This window comes from Furipterus horrens, unplaced genomic scaffold, assembly GCF_987537825.1.
Source record: "Furipterus horrens unplaced genomic scaffold, mFurHor1.1.pri manual_scaffold_7, whole genome shotgun sequence".
Lineage (NCBI taxonomy): Eukaryota > Metazoa > Chordata > Mammalia > Chiroptera > Furipteridae > Furipterus > Furipterus horrens.
The window spans coordinates 136,431,060-136,454,138 of record NW_028327177.1 but is presented as its reverse complement, the minus strand read 5'-3'; the positions used below and the strand labels follow the sequence as shown (position 1 = coordinate 136,454,138).

Here is a 23,079-nt window from a genome sequence, read left to right as displayed (position 1 = left end):
TCACCACTCACCTCTCATAGCCTTGAGGGGGTGGGGACCCCAGAGCTGGACACACTCCACCGTGGCCCCAGAGCCCAGCTGGTCAGACAGACAAACGGTCGGACGCAGGACCCCGGAGCCCTGAGGTGGGCAGTGTGCCAGGGTCCCTCACAGCCTCCTCAAGGTCAGTGCCAGTCAGGGGTGCAGCCACTGTGGGGTCCTTGAGATCTTCAGAGCCCACCCCAGGCTCCTCATCTTAGACCTCAGGTCCCAAAGTGGACTTTGACCCCAGGTGTGCCTGAGGCAGGCAGGATCGGGGGCAGGGGGGCCCGTGTGACCACAAGCTGGCCCGGGTCTGGGGGTCTATGGGGAGAGGTCCCGGCTCGGGGCCAGCCCTGGGCCCGCTCACGGAGGCCTCACTAGGGACACCCCGCACCGGCCATGGGGAGCTAAAATTGGAAAGCGGCGAGTGGGAGGCAGCTGACAAAGCTATTTCGCGGGCTCTTCACCGTGCTCCGGTTTCAAGCTCCTGCTCCATTAACCTGATCCTCAGGGCCGCCCTGCCCCCGCGGCCCATGAGGAGGCAGCCCAGCCAGCACGGCAGAAGTCGGGCCTGCAGCCCCCGGGATGGGAAGGGGCCGCAGTGGGCTTCTCTGATCCGTGAGTGCAGAGGGGCTCACTGAGAACGCCCGATCCTGTCCCAGCTTTGCTGTGTGACCTTGGCAGGTCCCTGCGCTCCTCTGGCCCATGACCCCTTCATCTGTGTGAGAGGAAGCGTGCCGACCTAGAAGAGCCATTTCCAGACTTGGTGAGGGAGATTTTGGAGGGGACCTGGGGTGGGAGACAGAGCCATGCCTGCTACCTCTTGGCTCAGCCCAACCTGAGAGGGTGCCAAGGTGTGTTCTTCCCTTTAATTTGGACCCTGAGTCTGTTATCCATGGAACCCTTGGGAAGGTCTCAGGCCAGGCTGGAGCCAACTAGGAAGGGAGTATGTGCTAGCTGAGGTCCCAGAGATGGCCCAGCAGAGCTCCTGGGGACGAAGGAGGCTCTGGTAGGAGGGAGTGGCTAGGCTCGCCCTGAGCCTGATACCGGTCAGCACCTTGGACAGCGGCCAGCACCCTCCCTGGTGCCCGCTTGGCCCCACTCCCACTTCCCCAGGGCAACTCTTCAAATAGCAGAACCTCCAGCCAGCATCCAGGGTCTGAATACACAGAGCACTGAGAGAGTGGCCCGGCGTGGTCACGGACACAGGCAGGGAGCAGGGACACGGCAGGCCGGGGCTCAAGGGCTGGTTGGGGCAGTGGGGGTCGGGGAGAGGCTGGAGGCTTGGTTCTGTGGGATGGCCCTTGGGAGGTCACAGAAAGTCAAGGTGGCTCAGGAGGGCATGGAAGTCAGGGGAGGGGGCCGGGAGGGGATGGGACTTTGTCAGGCACTGAGACAGGAGCATGGGGACCCTGAGGGCCAGAGACAAATTGTGGGGATGCAGACAGGGCTTCACACGAGGGGCATCTGAGGCCCTGGCAGGAGCAGTTTGAGCACAGGGTGGGGACCGGCCCACCGCAAGGTATTGGGGAGTAAACAAAGGTGAGGAAGGCAGACTGAGGGTGGAGGCTACGCTTTCAAGACATCAGTGGGAAAGGTAGGAGCTAGGGCAGCAGCTAGGGTGAGGGGAGGCTTGAGAAGAGTTGGGGATGGGGGGTGGGGAGAATGATGGCATGAGACCCCATGGGGCAGGGGGGGCAGTCTCAGGAATGGGGTCCTCACCACCTCAGTGGGGGACCATAAAGTGGGGCTAGGCAGGGCTGGGGGGGTCAGCGGGGCCCTCACCCAATCTATCTCCCCCAGCCCCATCCAGGCTATGGGCGTCAAGACAGCGTTGCCGGCGGCAGAGCTGGGCCTGTACTCCTTGGTGCTGAGTGGGGCCCTGGGCTACGCTGGCCGGGGCCTCCTTGAGGCTTCACAAGGTAATAGCTGGGCCCTGGGCAAGGGAGCGGGACCCTTCTTTTCCTGGGGCCTCAGGGTTCCAACAACGAGCAAGGCCAGAAACGTAGAGGATCCAGACCAAGGGTATTCCCCCGGCCCTGGGGGCTGGGCTGAGCCTGATACAGTCAAAGGGAGGCACCTGCAGAGGCACTGACAGAGGACTGGGCACAGAGCCACAGAGAGGGAGAGCCCCGGGCGCAGAGACCCAGGGAGACCCAGAGGGAAGCAGAGGCTGAGGGAAGCCCATACTTCCCAGGGAGGGGGACAGCCTCATGCAGGGGCAGGCACGGCAGAGCGGAGGAGGTCCGCTCCCTGAGGCCAACTCTGTTCTCAGATGGGGTCCATAGGAAGGCCTTCCGGGAGTCTGTGCGACCCGGCTGGGAGTACATTGGTCGGAAGATGGTAGGTTCTCCACGCCCCAGGATCCGTGACGAGGGCACCTGACCCCTGGCAGGTTTCTCCGACCCCACACCCTTTCTGACTCTCCCCTATTCTGAGGGCTCTCAATTGGGGGGGGGGGTGTCTCTGCTTGAGCCCCTCCTACCCCAGACCCTGCTCATTTAAGAAACAAATCAAGACATGCCTTAGCAGGGGCCTCTGGCACCATCCTTCCCAGGAACAATGCCAAAATGGCGGGGTGTCAGGCAAGGTGCCGGGGAGAGGGGGAGCTTTGAGGGACAGGGCAGCCCACTCGGTGCCCCTCACTCCTCTCTGTTTCTCTGCCTGGTGCTTCCCTCAGAGGGAAAGGCGGGGCACCCCAGCCTGGCTCTGCTGACATGGGGACTGGGATGGTGCTGGGACCCTGACCTGCCTGAGGGCCAGCCCATCCCGCCCCCTGCCCCACCTTAACCTGCCCGGCCCACCCCAGGACGTGGCCGACTTTGAGTGGGTGATGTGGTTCACCTCCTTCCGCAACGTCATCATCTTCGCCCTCTCCGGACATGTGCTGTTTGCTAAACTCTGCACCATGGTTGCTCCCCAGGTGAGCACGGCCTGAGCCGCCCCAGTCCCCCGGCTCCCAGCCCCTCCGCAGCCACAGGGGCTGTGGGAAATCCATGCTGGGGTCCCGACCGCATGGGTACGGATCAGCCAATGAAGCCTTCTCCCTGTCCTCAGCTCCGCTCCTGGACGTATGCTGTGTACGGGGCGCTGGCCGTGGGGGGTGCCATGGGTCCTTGGTACCTGCTGCTGCTGCTTGGCCACTGTGTCGGCCTCTACGCGGCCTCACTCCTGGGTCGACCCTGGCTCTGTCTCGGCCTCGGCATGGCCAGCCTTGCCTCCTTCAAGCTGGACCCCCTAATCTCCTGGCAGGTGCGCAACAGGGAGGGGCAGGGGTGGAGGGTGCGGGGATAGGGCCCCAAACCTCTCACGCCATCCAAAGCCCTTACCTCCCAAGTCTCCCCAAGCCTTTCCTCCACTTTCCCAGCTGTCTCCAAGCCTCTGAGCATGGAGTGAGTATGCCTTGCCTACAGGGCAGTCACCTCCACCAAAGCAGGGACATGTCCAGCTTGTTCCCTGTTCTTTCCCCAGCACGTAACAGGAATGGACCCTGAGTGGCCAATGTTGACCAGATCTGGAGAGAGGAAGGGACAGGATGAGGCTGGGCCACTGGGGGAAGCTGGGTGGGCTTCCCAGAGACAAGGGGCACGTGGTGAGCTGGCGGCCTGTTCTCTCCCATCCAGAACGGGTTTGTAACGGGCACTTTTGATCTTCAAGAGGTGCTGTTTCACGGGGGCAGTGGTTTCACGGTGCTGCGTTGCACCAGCTTTGCGCTGGAGAGCTGTGCCCACCCTGACCGCCGCTACTCCCTAGCTGACCTGCTGAAGTACAACTTCTACCTGCCTTTCTTCTTCTTCGGGCCCATCATGACCTTTGATCGCTTCCACGCCCAGGTGAGGCGCTCCCAGAGCTGGGCTGGCTCTCCCACTTCAGACAGGGGCTCCTGGTCACTGGTAGGACTCCCAGGGCAGCTGTGTCCCCATCTTCAGGCATGGCTCCCTTCTGCAGACCCCAGGACTGGGCCACATCTTCCCCTTAGGCAGGGGTCACAGGATGGAGGTGCGCCTCCTCCGTCAGACAGGGCTCTCCTCCTGCTTGGCTGGGGCTCCCAAGACAGGACTGGGTCTCCCCCAGAAGGCGGTAACCCTCCTTGAGTGTTCCCCCCCTCAGGCAGGGCTGCCAGGATGCAGCCAACTCTTCCCCCATCCTCAGACCCCCAGGCAGGTGGTGGCTCCCCACTGGGACACTCGGTATCCCCCAGGTGAGTCAGGTGGAGCCGGTGCGGCGCGAGGGCGAGCTGTGGCAGATCCGGGCCCAGGCGGGCCTCAGCGTGGCGGCCGTCCTGGCCGTGGACATCTTCTTTCACTTCTTCTATATCCTCACCATTCCCAGCGACCTCAAGTTTGCCAACCGCCTGCCAGACAGTGCCCTCGGTGGGTGCACAGGAGCCCAGAACAGGGGTGGGGTGTGGGCCACCACCCCAGAAAGACAGACCCTCTGTGCCCCCACGGTGTCCCTGCTGGGGAAGCTGACACCTCAAGGGGCACAGCCCCTACCAAAGGGTGCGGGAGCAGAGACTTATCCTTTGAAATGTGTGGAACTTGTTCGCTTTGTCCTGTGAGGCCAGACTGGTACGGGACAGAGCCCTTTCCACCTCTCTGGGGCCTCAGCTGAGCTCCACAATGGGATGGGGTCTCTCTGGGGTGGCCATGGCCCAGGAGGTTGGGAATGGAGTGCCCATGGGAGCGGTTTGGGCAGCAGGACCTCCCCCAGGACATGGGAAGCCTGCGCAGGTAGCGGAGGGCAGCCCGCTCAGATCTAGGTGCCTGGGGTGGGGGTGGGGGCAGCATGACACGCCCCCAGGTGGTGACAATGTGCTGTCCCCAGCTGGCCTAGCCTACTCCAACCTGGTGTATGACTGGGTGAAGGCGGCCGTCCTCTTCGGCATCGTCAACACAGTGGCACGCCTGGATCACTTGGACCCGCCCCAGCCCCCCAAGTGCATCACAGCGCTCTACCTCTTCGCAGAAACGTGAGCGCGGGCATCGGGGGGCCACACCCCGGGGTTCCCGCCTTCCTTAGCCTCCCCCTCTCTGTGCCCAGGAGCCCTGCTCCTGGTTGATTCACACTCAGCCGCCCTCCTCCTACAGGCACTTTGACCGTGGCATCAACGACTGGCTTTGCAAGTGAGTTTGGGTGGGCAGGGGGCTGGGCAGAGTCACGGGGCCAGGCGTTTGAGCGGGTAGTGCCGAGGTTGGTCCATGTAATGAAAGATCACCCCTGGCCCAGAGGAAGCGGGGAGGGTAGCGAGGAAGTCGTGGCACAGGTCTAGGTGAAAGACACAGGGGTTTGGAGTTGCGGGGGGTTGGGGGGGTACCCTGGAGGTGAGAGCCATCGTTGGAGTAGAGCAATACAGCAGGCAGCCTGGGCGGGACTTGGCCATGGGCCGCAGGTATCAGGAAGGAGAGGGCAATGACCCAGATTCCTACCTGCAGCCTGGGAGGATGGGGGCTGGTTTCCAGAAAGGGATTCCATTCGAGAAGTGTCTGGTGAGAATCTGGCAGGTTCTGGGAGGGGGTTCAGAGAAGTCTGGAGGATGGATGGAACTCTGAGCATGACAGGGGTGGGTGGTCCTCAGGCCTTAAGAGTCCCAAGGAGAAAGAACAGAGTGAAAAGAGGAAAGATGGGACAGCTGAGACTGGGCTTGGAAGGACTCTGGATGGGGGGAGGAGTAAGAACAGGCAGAAAGGACTGAAAGGAGTGGTCATGGAGCAGGAGAGAAGTCAAGGCCATGTGACATCCTGGGACTAAGAGAAGACCATCCAGGTGTGGTGGGGACGACGGAGTCAGGTGCCGCTGGGGTCACGGAAGCTAGAGACTGAGCGTTAGTGTTGGTGGTGGTGTTCAGCCTTACACTGGAGCGGCAGGTGCAGGTGAGGAGGGAGAAGGAACTGAGGAACTGCAGGGGAATTCTTGTGTGACAACTCCTGGAAGACGTCTGCAACTGAAGGGCAAGACAGAGGAGCGGTTAAAGGGGACAGTGGGGTGTTTTAAAGACAAGAAATAGTGGACCATGCTGGGGTGCGCGGGGGGGGGGGGTTATTCTGTAGAGAGGAAGGTGTTGGTGATGCAGGACAGAGGGCTGACTGATGGAGGGAGGCCCCTGAGGAGGGAGAAGGGGATGGAAGCAGGCAGAGGAAGGGAAGCCAGTGTGCTGAGGAAGGAGGGCAGGGTCGGATAGAAGGGTGGGGGATTCCACCTGAAGGCTCTGGATTTTTCCATGAAGTGGGCGAGAGGCAATGTCATCCGCTGAGAGATGCAGGGTTGGGGGCATGGAGGGAGGTGGTATCTGTGTGTTCTCCTGCCTAGGTCCCCAGACACCCACACATATTTGGCAAGGGGAGATAAGGGTGGCGTATCCCCTGCAGAGCCCGGAAGAAGCTGACTAGAGAAAACTTGGCATTGAGAGCCCAGGTGGGGTTGGAGGGAGTGGACTTATAGGCTCTACTATGTGCAGGTGTGAGAGTTTCCCCATCAGCGCTGAGCTTCTTGGGTGCAGGTGAGGAGAAAGTGGGTGATGGGTTTCTCCCAGACAGGTGAGAGAGAAGTGAGAAATAAAGGCTTGTAGGTTATTTGTAACGCTGCTCACTGAATATAAGCCTGTTAAGGAGGGTTCAGAGGATGAGGAAGGGTGGGTGTTGATGAGATTGGAGAGCTGGAGCTAGGGGGCGAGGCCAGGAGGAGCTGGGCAAAGAACTGGAATTAAGAATGAGTGAAATTTCAAGTGGTGACAAAGTTCAGCTGTGACCAGGAGAGTGGGTGGCTGAGGCGGAGTGGAAAAGAAACCACTGGAAATGAGGAGCTCAAGGACGTTACTCAATGGGTCTTCTACTGACTTTATTTAACAAATATTTATTAAGCACCTACTATGTGCCAGGCACTGTTCTAGGCACTGGGGATACAGCAGTGAACATGGCAAAGTCTCTGAACTCATGGAGCTTACAGTCTAATGGGGAGAAACAGACCATACACAGGTAAACAAACACATAAATAATTTTAGAGAGCAGTAAGCATTATGAAAAATAAAAATGAGCACAGTATGGTGGGGTAGAAGCTGGCCACAGGATCTGGGCAGAGGTCTGTGAGGCGATACTTGAACTGAGGCTTGAGTAACAAAGGAACCTGGGGAAGATAATTCAAGATGGAGGGAACAGGTGCACAAGCCTCAAGGCAGGAACCTGCTGTGTCTGAGGGTCAGGAAGGCCAACAGGCCAGAGCAGAGTGAATGAGGTCAAGAATGACGGGGGATGAGGTCAAGGGGCAGCAGACCCCAGAGGACGTGCGATCTCCGAGCCACAGTAAGGAAGTTGAGTTTATTCTAATTGTAGTGGGGCGGTGGGAAGGCATTAGGAGAAGGTTTGATTGTGGAAGTGATGTAATCTAAAGTGTACCATTTAAAGATGCCTCTAGCTGCTATTTGGGGAACAGAGGGAAGGGAGCAAAGGCAGAAGCAGCACGATGAGTTAAGAGACAGGCAGTAACCTCTGTGAGAGGAGAAGTTGCCTGGACAAGGGCGGTGGTGAGCCGCGGTCAGGGCTGGGGGTGGCCCATAGGATTTGCGGGCTTGGATGTGGGTGGAGGTGGGAATTGAAAACTCAAGATGGCACTAAGACTCCTGGCCTACAAGGGAATGGATGGTAGTGTCATCAACTCGGACAGGGACGAGGCGAGTTTGGGCAGGGATGGGGGAATCTGTCATTCAAGAGAGATGTCTGGTAACAGTTGGATAGAAAAGTCCAGAGGAAGACTGGGTTCCAGACACAGATGGGGGGCTCAGCGTGGAGACAGTTTTCAGAGCTGTGGGTCTGGATGGGGTTACTGGGGGACTGAACGAAAACAGCCAGAGAAGATCTGGAGTCCCAGGCCGAGCACCCCACGTCCTGACCTTGGGGAGAGGAAGAGAAGCCACCTGCGGGCAGGCATGTGGAGTGTGCCGGATGACGGCATTGAGGAGGGCCGTCCCGGTGCGTATCCTTGCCCGTCTCCTGCCTGCCCTTCCCCACACTGCCACTGGTCCCTTCTCCCACCTTTCCTGCAGGTACGTGTATGACCACATTGGTGGGGAGCACTCAGCCGTGATCCCGGAGCTGGTGGCCACAGTGGCCACCTTTGCCGTCACCACTCTGTGGCTTGGGCCTTGTGAGATTGTCTACCTGTGGTCAATCCTTAACTGCTTTGGCCTCAACTTTGAGCTCTGGATGCAGAAGCTGGCAGAGTGGGGGCCCCTAGCACGAATTGAGGTGAGCAGAGGGGTTGGGGCTTGGGGGGGGGGGGGGCGGGGCGCTGGGCACTGCTGCTCTCTGAAGGCTTCCAGCCACATTTGGTCCCTGGTCCAGAACTTTCTCCCTACCACCCTCCTGGTTGTCAGGACAATGGCTCATCCTGTGGGTATCTGGCCCTCTGTACTTCCTGTGGGATGTGGCGCCCCACCTGGCTATGCTGGTCAGGCTCTGCCCTCTCTCCAGACCTCAGTTTCCCCATCTTTAAAAACAATGGAGAGCTGACCTGGGACTCTCAGAGACACAGGCACATCCCTGGGGACCCCCACGACCACGAGGGCAAGGCCTCTGACCAACCATGTCCTCTTCCCCTGGGCCTCTCGCCACACTGACAACGCCTTCCGGGACCGGGCAGGCCTCTCTGTCGGAGCAGATGTCCCGCAGGGTCCGGGCTGTCTTCGGGGCCATAAACTTCTGGGCTATCATCATGTACAACCTTGTAAGCCTGAACAGCCTGGAGTTCACAGAGCTGGTCGCCCGGCGCCTGCTACTCACAGGTGAGGGACAGGAGGGCGGGGGTAAGGAACAAGCCAGGCAGCAACCGCAAGGACCGAGACCTTCTGAAATGCCCCCACCTCACCCCAATACCCCAGGGACTCAGCAGGGAGGGCCGGTTGAAAGGGAGAGACATGGGAAGAGGAGAGTCACTGAGGGGCGGGTCTGCTCCCAGGCTTCAATGACCTCTTCCCTACACAGGGTTTCCCCAGACCACGCTGGCTGTCCTGTTTGTCACCTACTGTGGTGTTCAGCTGGTGAAGGAACGAGAGCGAACCCTGGCGCTGGAGGAGGAGCAGAGGCAGGACAAATTGAAGCCGGAGTAGGGGCGGTGGGGGAGGAAAAGACAGCTCTGCTCAGCCGTTCCTGGGCCCAGGCCAGGCCAGGCCAGACGCAGCCTGACCGAAAGAATAAAAGACTTTTCTACCACAGTCTGGCTGGTCCCAGCCCTTCCCCCGAGCATTCTCCTGGCTCCTCGGTGCTGGATGAGGCGCTGGGAGTTCTGGGCCTCAGGGAGGGGGTCAAGCTCTTGGTGCGTGTAGAGTATGGAGGAGACAGCCGCATGGAGGGCAGAGACCACCAACATGGGTAACCCAAAAGCTGAGTATTAAAGCCGGGAATCTTCAAACTAGCTGACCACTCTGTCGGAACACCTGATTCTGGACCCTGAGCTGCTTGCTCAGAAGGTGCTTTATTCTTCTTACGGAAAAGGACTTATCTGTGCTGCAGGGAGCACTTGATGGGGACAGTCCCCATGTGACAGGCGAGGACTGGGTCCTGTGGGAAATTCACTGGCGCACGCAGCCAGGCTGGGGCAGGGCCAGGATGCAGCCTGGGATATGTCCTTGTGCTTCTGGCTCAAGGACCAAGAACACGGGGGGAATGGAGACAGCAGAGGGGGGGGCTCAAGTTCTTGGTCCCTGTCCCAAGGCTAGGACTGGGCCACGTTACCTTCCCTGGTTCGCTCAGCCATTACGACAGATCCAGGCGGGCTCTGGCCTCTCCCAGCTTCCTCCCTGGAACCCCCGGAAGGCTGGACGGGAGGGTGCTCAGGTTCAGGCCCTCTGGGCTGGTCACATCTTGGTCAGTCGCAGCACGTTGAGCCTCACAGGTAGGAAGGTGGCACTGGTGGCATAGGCGATCTCCCGCAAAACACCTTCCCACTTCTTCTCATCCTCATTGTACCTGGGGGTGGGGCAGGGATGAGGAGCTTGGTCAGCCAAGTTCGGAGGGAGGCCCGGCAGGGAGGGGTGGCTGGGGACATGAGGCCCACCCTTGAGGAGTCCCCTGGCCCCAGCCCTGGAGAATGGTCCCCTCCTGGAGGATTCTCATGCTCTGGGAAAGGGCCCCCACAAAGGCTCACCCCCAAAGAACACCCACCCCACATTCGAGGAAGGACTACTTCTCTCCAGTAAGGTCTACATCTTCCCTTGAGACATAGAATTTCCCTACTCAGCCCCCTAACTCCTGCTCTCCCAACAGCACTGCCCCTGGAGGCCACCTGCAGCAGTGGGGCGATGGAAGGCTCAGCAGGGGCCGCAGGTAACTGAAACCTCTCCCCTGAACCCCCAGGAAGGACCAAACACAGAAAGCAATGGCTCTTGGAAGCTGGGGTCTAGCAACTTCTCCATCCTGGCCCTAGCCCGCTCCCAGAGCATCCAGGAGGGAGGGGAAAGGAAAGGCCTGACTGCTTCTTCAGGACCGCTTTACTTTGGGACCTGTTTCCATGGGTCTGTGCCCTAAGCTTGGGGTGAGCTCCCAACCGTGACACTGTTGGGGCCCCACAGTGGGGCATGGTGTCATATGTGCAAGCACAGACTTTCCCAACCAAATGGAAAGAACCAGGGCTGAACAGGGTCCACTGTCTCTTCCCGGAAGAGGGACCAACTCTGCCCCCCGACGAGCCTGCCAGGTGCCTTGTTGGCTGCTGGCTGCTGTGCTGTGAGCTGTTAGCCTTGCTCAAGATTCCCCCTCCCCTCCCTGGGGCCAGGCTCACCTCCAAATGTCGGTGAGCTCTGTGGGCACCAGCTCCCCGGACTCAGTCTCCAGAGTGGCAAAGCCGCCGATGGCATAGAGAGTGCCCGCCAGGCTGACCAGGCTGAGTGAGCTGCGCTCCTGCGGGAAGGCCTCAAAGGGCGTCCACCTGGGGAGGGGGGGCAGCAGGTGCGTCACAGGAGACGCCTCAGCAAGCCCGGTGACTGTCCTACCCCAGCAGCCCCAGCCCCAGCCACAGCCCTCTGAAATCCAGAGCCCAGGCTCGCAGGCTCTCAGCACAATGTCCTGCTCTGGGCCTTCTCAGGAATGCCCACCTGGTGCACAACACTGTTCCCCTCCCCCTCCCCTGATCTTCATTGCCTTCCCCATTCTCTTCGCCTCTCCCACTTCCCTTCCACATTCCCTCCCACCTGCCCCCATTTCCGTCATGGATCTCCCCAATGTCCCGCCTTCGCTCCTGAACCGACTCCCACTTGCTAGCTCAGAGGCCATCAAGCTCCCGGCCCCTTGGACTCCTGCCCGGCCCCTCTTCCCCCACAGTCCAGTTACCCTCAAGCTGTCTCCCCTCCTCTCCCCTGGCTCCCATTGTTGAGCCCCCTCATCCCCACCCTCCCAGACGCTCTCAGGTCCCCACCCACCACAGGGCTTGGTACCCGAGGCCCAGCGCACACACCTCTGCCCTCTAACATGATCCCGAGGAGACTTGTGGGCACATTGCAGTGTGAGAAGCCCTGGCCTAAAGCTTTCTTCAGTGCATTGGCTCTGCCCTCCACCCCCGCAAGCCCTTCTCTGGGCCACCATCACCTCTTGTTATAAAGCAGCACCCTGCTCCCTGGGAACTTCCTGATCTCTTCTCCACTTCAGCTGCCAGGAGGCTTCTTAGTGAAACCCATCAGAGGCATTTCATTGCCTCTGGGTGAAGTTCTCAGCCCTGCTCACTGCCTCCACAGCCCAGTACGCCCCTCCCCACCTCCTTTCACCCCTGACCTGCCTGTGCTCTGAGCAATGGCCCGTCCTCCAACGGTCCTGCCTTCCTCTCCTAACTGCCTGGGCATCCTTCTCCCACTGCAGTGGTGTCTTTCCTGACCCCCCAGGGTGTGGTGGCTGGGTCGCTACTGCGTCCCTAGTGCCAGGCTGGTACGTCGTGTGAATCTCTGCACCAGGAACCTGGCATTGCGTACGCCACTCCTGGGAGTGCTCTCCTGCAGGCCAGGCCGACCAGAACCCTGCCCCGCCTTGTGGGGGAAGCCCACTTCACTGCTGATCAGGGGAGAGGGGCTATTTCTGCGCTGATGCCCAAGCTTGACTGTGAAAACCCGAGACCGGAGCTGTGCTTGCTTCCAGGGCTGACACAGAGAGGGCTGGGACAGGCCCAGAGCCTCACAGGCAGGGGGTTACAGTGAGACCCTTGGTCCCTGGCTGTCCTGCCTGGGAAAGGGGGTGTAGACAGGGGTCAAGCAGCCATACTTGTTGTCTGTGATGCTGTACACCTCGACTGAACTGGTCAGCCCCGTGTCTGTGACGCCAGCAGCCACAAAAATGCGGCCATCATGGACGGTGGCCCCGAAGAGTGATCGAGCAGTCTGCATGGGTGCCAGCTCCTTCCATTCAAACTTCTTCGGGTCATAGACGTACATCTTCTTCAGGCACTTCCTGTAGGGTGGGGGCCGTAAGTGAGAGGGGGGAAGCAGAAGCAGAGCCCTCCACCCCCCACCTTCGCGCTGTCCCTAAGGCTGTCCCCTGCCTCCCTAGGCAGCCAAGACAAACACCCGACAGCCTCAGGGAAGTTCTGCCCCATCTCACCTGCAGCCCTGCTGCCGCCCTCTCTCCAGGCCTGAGCTCACCTGCTGCTGCCTTTGCCGCCAATGACATAGACAAGGTCCATGTGGGAGAGCACCGTGTGGCCATACACCTCATAGGGCAGCGGGTCTGATTCACCCCATTTGAACGACCTGGAGGGGAGAGGAGAGGGTGGGCGCGTTCAGTCCCTGTCTCTGCCATCCACCGACCCACCCAACACATATTCCATATTCGGGGCGCACCCGGTAGATTACCGAAACTCCCCAGATCCCTCATTCCCTCGCTCTAGCGTCCCACCTGCCAACCGCCTGCCCCTACCAAGTCTCTGTCCTGCTAGATTCTAGACGGGTCCCGCCTCCAGGCTCCCAATCCGATCCCGCGGGCGGCCCCGCCCCCTGCCCGCGCTCACAGCCTGTCGTAGCAGAAGACAGAGTCCAGGCAACGTTCTCCGTCCTGGAGCTCCCGGCCGCCGACCACGTAGATGGAGTTGAGGGCCTCTCCCAGGCCGAAGAGGCAGCGCGGTGAGGGCAGCGGCGGCATCCCCAGCCAATCTGAGTCCAGGTGGTCAAACTGCGGGCGGGAATGCAGTCAGCTACGCCCCCCGCCCCACTTCCCCAGCCCCAGCTCAGTCCCATCCGGTCACCCTGGGTCACAGAGGAGTCCAGGCCTCCAGGTAGGGCCAGCGTGGCCTGGAGGTGGTTTCTGGAGACAGTGTCCCTCCTCCTATGAGGTTGAGAACAGCTGAGCCTGCAAGCCGCCATGCTGCCCCACTTCTGAATGGGCAGATGCTGGAGGTCACCAGTATAGCACCTGGATGGGGCTGCTCTGCCAAGGCCTCTGAGAGGGACATCAGCGGTGGCCCCGGCCCTGCCCCAGTTTACCTCCCTGCCCCCTGCTCTTCACCCCATCCCACTGCATAGGAAACCCAAATACAGGCAACCCTGGCGCTCCCCCTTAAAACCTGCAGTGTAAGTCTCTCGCCCTGTCCATGTGGACAGTCTTATAATAACAATACTAGTGGCTCATGTTTTTTAAAAGTTTTCTGAGGGCTGAGCCCGATGCTGATGAACTCTTTAGACCCACCATTAACCTTCAGACAACCTCTTCAAGCAGGAATAGCAATACCCCCATTTATATACAGAGGCCCAGAGAGAATGAACAGTTGTGCCTTGGCTGGTAACTGGTAGAGCTGCCCTCACCTCCCAGCTTAAGTCCGGCATCAAGCTCCTCCTCACCCCTTTCACCCCTGGCCTTACTGAGTGTACCAACTCGCTAGGCTCATTCCCACCACCCTCCCCTTCGGGTCTCCAAATCCCACCCATCTGGCTCACACCTATAATGGCCAGTCACCAGGAAGCCATTTCTGCCTTCTGAGATCCCACAGTCACACTACAACTTGGACTGGGCACTCTATTGGTCCTTCCTGGGCCTCAGTTTCCTCATCTGTATAATGGTTGGACTAGGCAGGCTGATCCCTTTGTCTGGGACACTCTCTTCCACACTCCAGTCCTGGCCTCAGGCAAAGGCCCTGCCCAGAATCCCTACACCAACCTTGCTCCTTCTTCTCACCATGTCTGACCGCATCCCTGTGCAGGGCTAGAGCCCCCAACACATCAGACCATCCTGGGGCTAACATCCCCCTGAAACTGAAACACCAAAGTTAGGCAGCTCATGGTCCACTGCCTATAACTGTCTTCAGCTTTCAGGCAAGTGGCTGTCAGTGAACCTCCCTAGTCTACATCTCACCCTAGACCAATGACATTGACCAACAAGTAGACACAGCTCTCTCCTGGGTCTCAAGGCTGACCCCAGTGCCCAGCACCTGGCACTGGCCACCCCCTCCCAAGGCTGGCCAGACACCTGCAAAAAGTAAGCACTCATGGGGTTCTCTTTGTTGTCCTCGTTGTAGAAGAGGCCCCCAGCCACGAAGACCTGGTTCTCCTTAGTCACGAGGCTGACGTGGTTCTTGGGGATCTGGGTGGAGAGGGAGGCACAGTAACACTCATTGGCTGCCGGATCATAGGCCACGGCGCCCTCCTCACTGATCATGAAGATGAGGTCCTGCAGGAACATGCCAAAGCGCAGAGTGTCGTTGAGGATGCCGGGAAGGACACGCTCGTCTTCCTCCTCGTTCTCCTCTGCCTTGGCCTCTCCTGTGCCCTTGTCAGTCGCCTTGGCCCCAGCTGCCTCCTTCCCCTTCTCCTTCTTCTTCTTGCGCAGCACGGTGATGCGGCCCTCGTGGGCATCCTTCACCATCTGCACCTTTCGCAGCAACTCGGGCTGCGCCCGCACGAGAGGATGGCGCTCCACGCGGCTCTCCAGGAAGGTGCGGGGCAGCAGGCGGAAGCGCACGCTCTCGAAGACGGTGGGCAGCGCGCGCTGGCGCTCGGCCTTGGCCTCAGCTTCGCCAGCCGCCGCCCACCGCATCACCGCCTCAAACACAGCCTCCTCCTTCTCCACGTTGAGGCCATCGCTGGAGATGATGGCGATGAGCTCGTCTGCTGAGAGCCCGAGGAAGTCGTTGTCGCGAGACACGAGAGAGAAACGAGCACAGATGAAGTCGCGGGCGGCCACCGCCAGGCGCGCACAGTCGAGCAGGAGCCCGAGGCGGAAGATGGCCAGGCAGTTGGAGAGACACAGGCGCTTCTGCAGGAAGGACACACAGATGGTGAAGATGGATGGGATCTGGAAGCGGTGTGCCGCGGCGAACAAATCCTGCACGCTCGCCTCATCCAGCGAGATCTCCGAAGTGTACAGGTAGTGCAGCACCTGGGCCACCACGTCCGGCGACACCTCCTCCAGGCGCAGCTCGCCTGCGCGCTCCGGCTCCGCCAGGAAGCGCGCCCGGAAGTAGGGGCTGCAGGCGGCCAGCACCAGGCGGTGGCAGGGGAACTCGCGCTCACCCACCCGCACCACACAGTCCAGGAACTTGCCGTGGTCCAGCATGTCCTTGAGCCCGTCCTGCAGGAGCGTTTGCTGGTACAAACGCTGCTCCTCTGCCTGCTCCAAGCCCAGCGCCATGGTGGGTGGCCTCGGGCGCAGACCTAGGGTGCCGGGGGCCTCCTCTCCGTACTCCCTGCTTTCCCGCTGGGTCGTATTCAGTCTATGCAGCTGTCTTCCTGGGGCTATATATAGAGGCGGACCTGGCCCTGTAAGGCGAGCTGCCTGGCCTCCTGCACATGACGCAGAGGGGACAACTGGGCAGAGGCCCCCTCCCAGAGCAGCCTTGACTCAGCCCCAGGGGCTCATGGGATGGGAGTGGGGGTTCTGGGCCCTTCTGGGAAGATGAGGGCCTTACTGCCTCATTTCTAAATGGAGCGCAGGGTGGCTTTGACTGCATTCCTTGGTTGGGTAGTGCCCCTTGGGGGAGGGGACGACCTAGCCTCTGCCATTTACATCAGGGAGGGACAAGCATCAGAGTCCTACTTCCTGGTCTCCCTGACTTCCTGCCTTCTGGGTCTTTCCATCGAGTGCCTCTATCCCCGTCTCTGGAGGACATCTCACTCCAGCCACCTCGGGATACAGTGTGCTTGGGTTTGGTGCTCAGGGAACTTGAGCATGGCATTCACTCCCTGGGGAACTTATTGTCCTGCCTTTAAAATGGGAAGATCTTTTCCAATTCCTTCCCCAGCTCTGATACCTTCCTTCAGCTGTGCCTTAGGTAAGCTAGGTGGCCACTTTCCTGTGGAGCCCAGGGCGGGTCAGATGGCTCTGTTGAGCCTCTGTTTCCCTTCTTACCAATGAGGTGGAGGAGTTAGACTAAGAGGGGCCTCAATGTGTTCTGCTGAGGTTCAGAAGCACTGGGGTCTGTATTCCTAGGAGAACAGTCACAGGGTTTTAGATGTCAGACATTAGGTGTCAGATGTGTTAGAAGATTAATTTCCTAGAATTCAACTATTGTAGGTGCTTCAACCCCCCAGGGTTTTAACATCCTAGGGGGAGTGACATTCTGGATTTTGGCGTTCAAAGAGAGACACTCGAAAAGTTTAATATTCCAGAAAAGTTTAATATTCCAGGACTTCAGCTGTCTGTGCTCCCTCGTTTTGGTCTATTCTTGGCTTGACTCGAGCCTGCCTGGCCTTGGGCCCCCCGGCCCCTGTCTACAGTCTAAGGGATCAGGGTAGAGACCCAGGACTGCCAGTCCCCTATGCCCACACTGCTCTGGACTCTTGACCTATCCCCCTTCACACACATCAGCCTCCCCCACCAAGATTAACTTGTTTCCAAAGTGCTGGAGGCTGCAGCTGTGGGTTAAATTTAGCCCCCAGGACACTGGTGTGACCTGTTAGGGGCAATCTCCCATCATTCCTCTGAGTCACTTGTTTATAATCTCAGGCTTGGGGGTGGAGGGATTGGAGAGGGGACCTCGGGCTGGGCCAGGACTGAGTCACCTCCCCCTTTGTGATCTCAGCGATGTCACTGCCTGTCCCTCCTGAGCAGCGCTTTTGACCGTTTCTTGCTCGCCCCACCAGCAGGCTCCTGAGGGCAGAGCATGTGCGAAGGTCTTGAAGGTGGTCCTGTCCATCTTGCAGAAATGACAAGGAGGGCAAGGGGAGGGTTTCCAACCCAGCCCTGGAGTGCAGGGCACTCCCAGCAGGTCCTGTCAGTGACACAAGGCTGAGAGGCTTGGCAACTTGGCCAGGTCACACAGCTGACACGTGGCCTGGCCAGAATTCCAGGCCGATCTGCCTACCCCCAAGGACCCACTGCTTCCCACCAATGAACAACAACAACAACAGCAAAAGACCCATTAATTATAGTCTCATTTTCCAAAGACCCGGGCAGAAGGTACTGACTGAAGAATTAACTTATATTTACCAAGTGACTCCACGATGTATTTTTAGATGATGATGAATCCCATAGTGCTCACTCTCTACCAAGCATTCCACTAGACTATACCTATGTGGCTCATTCATTCACCGAGAACCTGCTGGGGATTCAGCAGTGAACACATCAGGCAAGAATTCCAGTCTTCATGGAGCTTACGCTTAGCCAGGGGTCGGGGAAAGACAGCAACAAATAAATTGTTACTCAGCATGTCAGATGGTGATATGTGCTCTGGTGACGAACAGCAGGACATGGGGTGTGGGCAGTGACAGGTGGAGGTGGTAAGAGTTTTAAATGGAGGAGGCAGGATGGACTCACTAAAAGACTACATTTGAGCCAAGGGAAGAAGGGTTCCAGGCAGGGAACAGCCTGAGCAAATGCCCTGGGGCACGAAAGCACCTGGCTCCTTCCGGGAAGGGGAGGGGGCTGGTGAGGCTGGAGCAGTGAATGAGGAGGGGAGAAGGAGGAGATGGGGATGGAGAGGAGGGGTGAGGGAACGGTGCAGAGCCGCGTGCAGTTTCCCTCGCAGCGAAATGGGGAGCCACTGTTGATTTTTTCACTCTTAATTATGGAAAATGCAAACACACACCAAAGTAGAAAGACTGGTATACTGACCTCCCATGTACCCATCATCCCACATCAACAACCGTCACATCACGGCCAGTCCTGTGTCATCTCTGCTGTGCTCACTCTGTGAATGACCCAGGGAGGGGGCCGAGGACCGGGTGTGGGTGGAGATAGCATGACTCCACCGCTTTTCGTTCAATCAAAGGAAAATGCCATCCCTTTAATTTTTACTCAATCGTCACACCAAAACTACAAGGTAGATATCGGAAACTGAAATTTAGAGGGTCAACAAATAAAGATCAGTGTTATGTTGTTTTTAAACAGCTTTGTTGAGGCGTAAGTGACACCCAATATACTGCACATATGGAAAGTGTACAGTTTGATAAATTTTGATGTATGTTTATACACCTGTGAAGTCACCACCGCAATCAAGGTAGAGGACATATCCATCACCCACAAGTCGCCTTGTGGGACTTGTGACTCTGGGCACCTGGCCTTGGGGAACCCCTTCTGGTCTCTCAGGCAGCAGAAACAGAAACTAGTGACAGATTAAATTGTCATTGGAAACAGCCCACAAAAGTTGGCCTGGGCCTGCGTGCTACACCTAAGCAGGGTGACTGCTTGTTTCCAAAAAAAAAAAAAAAAAGAACCCAGAGTCTTCTAACATAATAGCCAAGATGTCCGGGATATGATAAAAAATGACCAGCTGTAATAATAACCAGGAAAATCGCAACTTGAATGTGGAAAGAATCAACTGACGGTAACACTGAGACGAGTCAGATGTCGGAATGTTCTGCCAAGGGTTGCAAAGCAGCCGTCATAACAATGCTTCCATGATAAATCACATGTTCTCTTGGAACAAATCTGTATAAATTGAAGATCTCAGCAAAGACACAGGAGTTATACAGAAGAAGCAAGTGGAAATTACAGAGCTGAAAAATGGAATAACAGCAATAGAAACTTGCTGGACAGCCTCCGTAGGAGAGGGAAGATGAGAGAGGATAAAGTCAGTGCACATGAGGACAGATTAGTAGAACATACGCGATCTGAAGAACAGAGAGAGTGCGGAGCAAAAAGTAAAATAAAATAAAATAAAAAATAACAGCCTCTCAGGCCCACGAGACAAGAACAAAGGATCCAACATTGGCATCAAGCAGCCCCAGAGGGAGAGGAGAGACTGGGCCTGAAAGAGTAACTGAAGTTATAATTGCTGAAAACTTCCAAACTTTGGTGAAAGCCACAGACCTGCGACTTCAAAAAGCTGAGCAAACTTCAAACAGGATCAATGCCAATACTCAAAATTAAACTTTCAAATACTGAAGACAAAGAGAAAAACCTTGAAAGCAGCCAGAGGAAAACAACACGTTCCCGACAGGGGAACATCCACATAATGATGGTGGATTTCTCACCAGAGACCATGGAGGCCAAAAGAGCATGTAACATATTTTAAGAGCTGAAAGAACCATTAATGGTGAATTCTATATCTGATGAAACTATCTTTTAGGAACAGAGGGGAAATAATCCCAGGGAATCTGCAAAACAAAATAAAACAAACAAACAAAAACATCCAGGAACTAATAAATGAGTTCAGCAAGGTTGAAAGATGTAAGATCAAGACACAAAAATCAATGGCATTTCTATTTTCTGACAATGAATATGTAGAAACCAAAACATAAAACTTAATAGCATTTATAGTCACTTCAAAGAAAGTGTAATTTTTAAGAATACACTTAGCAAAATACATACAGGATCTGTGTACTGAAAATAGCGAAATGCTGATGTAAGAAATCGCAGGAGACCTAAATAAATGGAGCCACATACTGGCTTGTGAATTGGAAGACTCAACATAGTGAAGATGTCCATTCTCCCCAACTTGAACTATAGGTTTAATTCAGTAGCTTATCAAAATCCCAGAAAAGTTTTTAGTAGACATAGACAAGATTATAAAATCCATATGGAAAGGCAAAGGCCCTAGAATAGTAACAGCACTTCTAGCAAAGAAGAATAAAGTGGGAGGAATCACTCTACCTGATCTGAAGTCTTCCTGTGTAGTCACAGTAATCAGGATTGTGCAGTGCTAGCAGAGGGACAAATATATAGATCAATAGAACATAACGAAAGACCCAGAAATAGATCTAAATGCGCTCAACTGATTTTTGACAAAGGTCAAAAGCAATTCAATGGAAGAAGAATACTTTTCAATAAATAGTACTAGAACTATTAGACATCCACAGGCAAAACAAACAAAAAACAGCCTCAACCTAAATCTCACACTTCATATAAAAATTAACTCAAAATGAATCATGGACTTGAAATGTAAGGCATCTAACACATTCTTGGGAAAAAAAAGCTGGAGATCTCACCCTTCCTGATTTCAAAACTTACTACAAACCTACAGAAATCAAAATACTGTGGTACTGGTGTAAAGACAGCTATAGGACTTCCGGCCAAGATGGAGGCCGAGGCAGACATGCTGTGTCTCCCTCCACAACTAAGGAGGAATACAACTACCTCAAAACCAGAGACAACCAGAATTTCCAGAAAACCGAGCTGCATGGAAGTCCAACAAAGATGTAAAGAAGAAATACTCATCCATACAGGTAGGAGGGGCAGAGGCTGGGAGAGAGGACACGGTGTGGTGGCAGCAGCAGGCCAGTGGAAAGCGCAGTCACAGATACCTGGGGAGCGCTCCCAGCACCAGACCAGACCACAGAGCTCACAGTCTCAGCACCGGGGAAAATCAAGCCTCATTGCTTCTGACTGCAAACCAGTGGGGATTGGGGCAGAGGTGGAAACTGCTGGTCTCTCAGCAGAGTCCACTTGTTTAATGGGCCCTCATGGTTCTAGAATGTCTGCAGATCCACCCCCTCTGGGAACGACGGCCAGGGCAAGAGCTCGAGGGGCGCCAGTCCCATACGGGAAGTGGGAGAAGTCTTAGAAGTGCCTGGAAAAGGGGCGAGTAATAAGCAAACGGCATTGTTCCCTCTCGGACCCCTTCCCCGCACTGACAAATATACCTAAGGCTCTGCCCCTTACGATGTAACAGGTGTAACAGCTCTGACAACTCCTAAAATTCAACAACAGACAACCTGATTAAAAAATGGGCAGAGGAGTTGAAGAAACATTTTTCCAGAGAAGATATACAAATGGCCAATGAGCACATGAAAAGATGCTCAATGTTACTAATGGCTAGGAAAATGTAAGCCCAAACGACAAGATACCTACCACCACACACACCCATTAGAACGGCTACTGCAAAACAATAACTAAATAACAGGTGTTGGCGAAGATGTGCAGAGATTGAAAGCCTTGTGCACTGTTGGTGGGAATGTAAAAATGGTAGAGCCACTATGAGAAACGGATGACAGTTTGTCTTAAAATTAAAAATAGAATTACCAGTTATGCACTTCTGGTTATATGCCCAATGGTATTAAAAGCAGGATCTCAAAGAGAGAGGTATTTGTACACCTGTGTTTGTTGCAGTATTATTCACAATAGCCAAAAGGTGAAGGTAACCCAAATGTCAATAGACAATAGACGGATGAATGGGTAAATGAAATGTGGTGTCACACACATATGCAATGGAATATTATTCAGCCTTGAAAAAGGGAGGGCATTCTGACACATGCTGTAACATGGATGAACCTTGAGGACACCATGGTAAGTGAAATAAGCCCATTACGAAGGGACAAAGGATGTATGGTTCCATTTATATGAGGTATCTAGAGTAGTCAAATCATAGATAGAGAAAGCAGAGTGTTGGTTGTCAGGGGCTGGGAGTGGGCAGGGGGACTAGGGGGTAACTGTTAATGGGGACAGTTTCAGTTTTGCGAGAGTCGTATGGCTGGGTGGTGGTGGTGACTGTACAGCAATGGGAATGGGCTTAATGCCACTGACTGTGTGCAGCCTATCTTGACTTACCAGCCACAACTCTCAAAAGCCACATAACGGGGGCAGGTCCAAGGGCGCTGCTCAGCCAGCGTTGCATCACTTCCCACCTCCCTGCCCCCTCCTGTGCCTCAGACAGAAGGAAAGCCAGCTCTCTCCAGCAGGCCAGCACTGCTCGGACCCGAGCTCCAGGTCACGGGGTGTTAGGGAGCTGCTTGGTCCCGAAGAGCAAAGCTGAGCAGAGTGAGGAATCCAGAGGTGCCCACCATGGTGCCTGCCGTTCACGCCCCGCAGCCCCCTGGTGGTCTCTGCCTCCCAGCCTCACATGGCACGTGCCCAAGGCTTTCGGGAGGGGGAACTTGGGAATCCAGTGGATCCTTGAACAATGCGGGTTTGAACTACATGGGTCCACTTATACACGGAATTTTTGTCCGTAAATATGTACAGTCCTATAAATGTATTTTCTTAATAACATTTTCTAGCGTATTTTATTGTAAGAATACAGTATATAATACATATATAAAATATGTATTGATTAATTATTATCAGCAAGGCTTCCAGTCAACAGTAGGCTATTAGTTAAGTTTGGGAAGAATCAAAAGTTATACGTGGATTTTCGACTGCATTGCATTCAGCGTCCCTAACTGCAGGTTGTTTAAGGGTTAACCACACTTCGATGATGATGGAGCACAGGTGGGGCTGAAGGGAAAGGATGTGCAGAGAGGTGAGTGAAAACTGAGGGGTAGCAAGAGGGAAGAGAGCAGAAACAGAGAGGTAGACCCGCCACACACACGCTGCCCCACCGCCAAGAGACCTGGGGCAGGGGGTTGCGCAGCCAGGCCCTTGGGTGTGTTGGCGAGCCTTTTTCTAGGGTGACCTGAGTGAGCCCCTGGTCCTTTCAGTCAAGGAAATGGGACCATGTGAAAAGGCACCCTGGGAACCGGCACTCCTCGGGTTGGTTGATGAGTCCACCCACCAGCCCTCTGTCCTCCCTCCCAGTCTGGACCCAAACTAAAAGTGACCCAAACACAGGGGCCTCATTCACCAGATCCCCCCGGGGCCTAGAGCCCTACCTGGGACGGAGCCAGTGTGCCAGAGGTCCCGGGGGACCCACGTGCTCCCTGCTCAGAGAGGTCACTACCTGTCTTCCTTAGGAGCTTTTGTCCTCTCAGGCACCCGTGACAGCATCTCTGATACCTGGCCCCTT

At 56.2% G+C, this 23,079-nt stretch overlaps 2 protein-coding genes across 2 annotated transcripts; one reads left to right on the top strand and one right to left on the bottom strand.

Annotated features, from left to right (window-relative positions):
• Positions 1-37: 37 nt before the first annotated feature.
• On the top strand, positions 38-9,226 carry HHATL (hedgehog acyltransferase like). The gene is made up of 13 exons (XM_090284613.1): positions 38-163; positions 1,825-1,943; positions 2,297-2,364; positions 2,831-2,944; positions 3,079-3,273; positions 3,645-3,854; positions 4,223-4,394; positions 4,849-4,993; positions 5,112-5,147; positions 6,882-6,995; positions 8,060-8,261; positions 8,656-8,797; positions 8,997-9,226. The coding sequence occupies exons 2-13, from the start codon at positions 1,838-1,840 to the stop codon at positions 9,119-9,121; spliced, it is 1,629 nt and encodes a 542-aa protein (XP_090140739.1). The 5' UTR covers positions 38-163; positions 1,825-1,837; the 3' UTR covers positions 9,122-9,226.
• A 213-nt stretch (positions 9,227-9,439) lies between these two features.
• KLHL40 (kelch like family member 40) lies at positions 9,440-15,702 on the bottom strand. Its single transcript, XM_090284612.1, has 6 exons — positions 14,451-15,702; positions 13,000-13,160; positions 12,635-12,742; positions 12,258-12,443; positions 10,792-10,938; positions 9,440-9,980 (listed from the first exon to the last, which is right to left on the bottom strand). Exons 1-6 carry the CDS (start codon positions 15,609-15,611, stop codon positions 9,869-9,871), a joined length of 1,875 nt encoding a protein of 624 aa, XP_090140738.1. The 5' UTR covers positions 15,612-15,702; the 3' UTR covers positions 9,440-9,868.
• Positions 15,703-23,079: the final 7,377 nt, after the last annotated feature.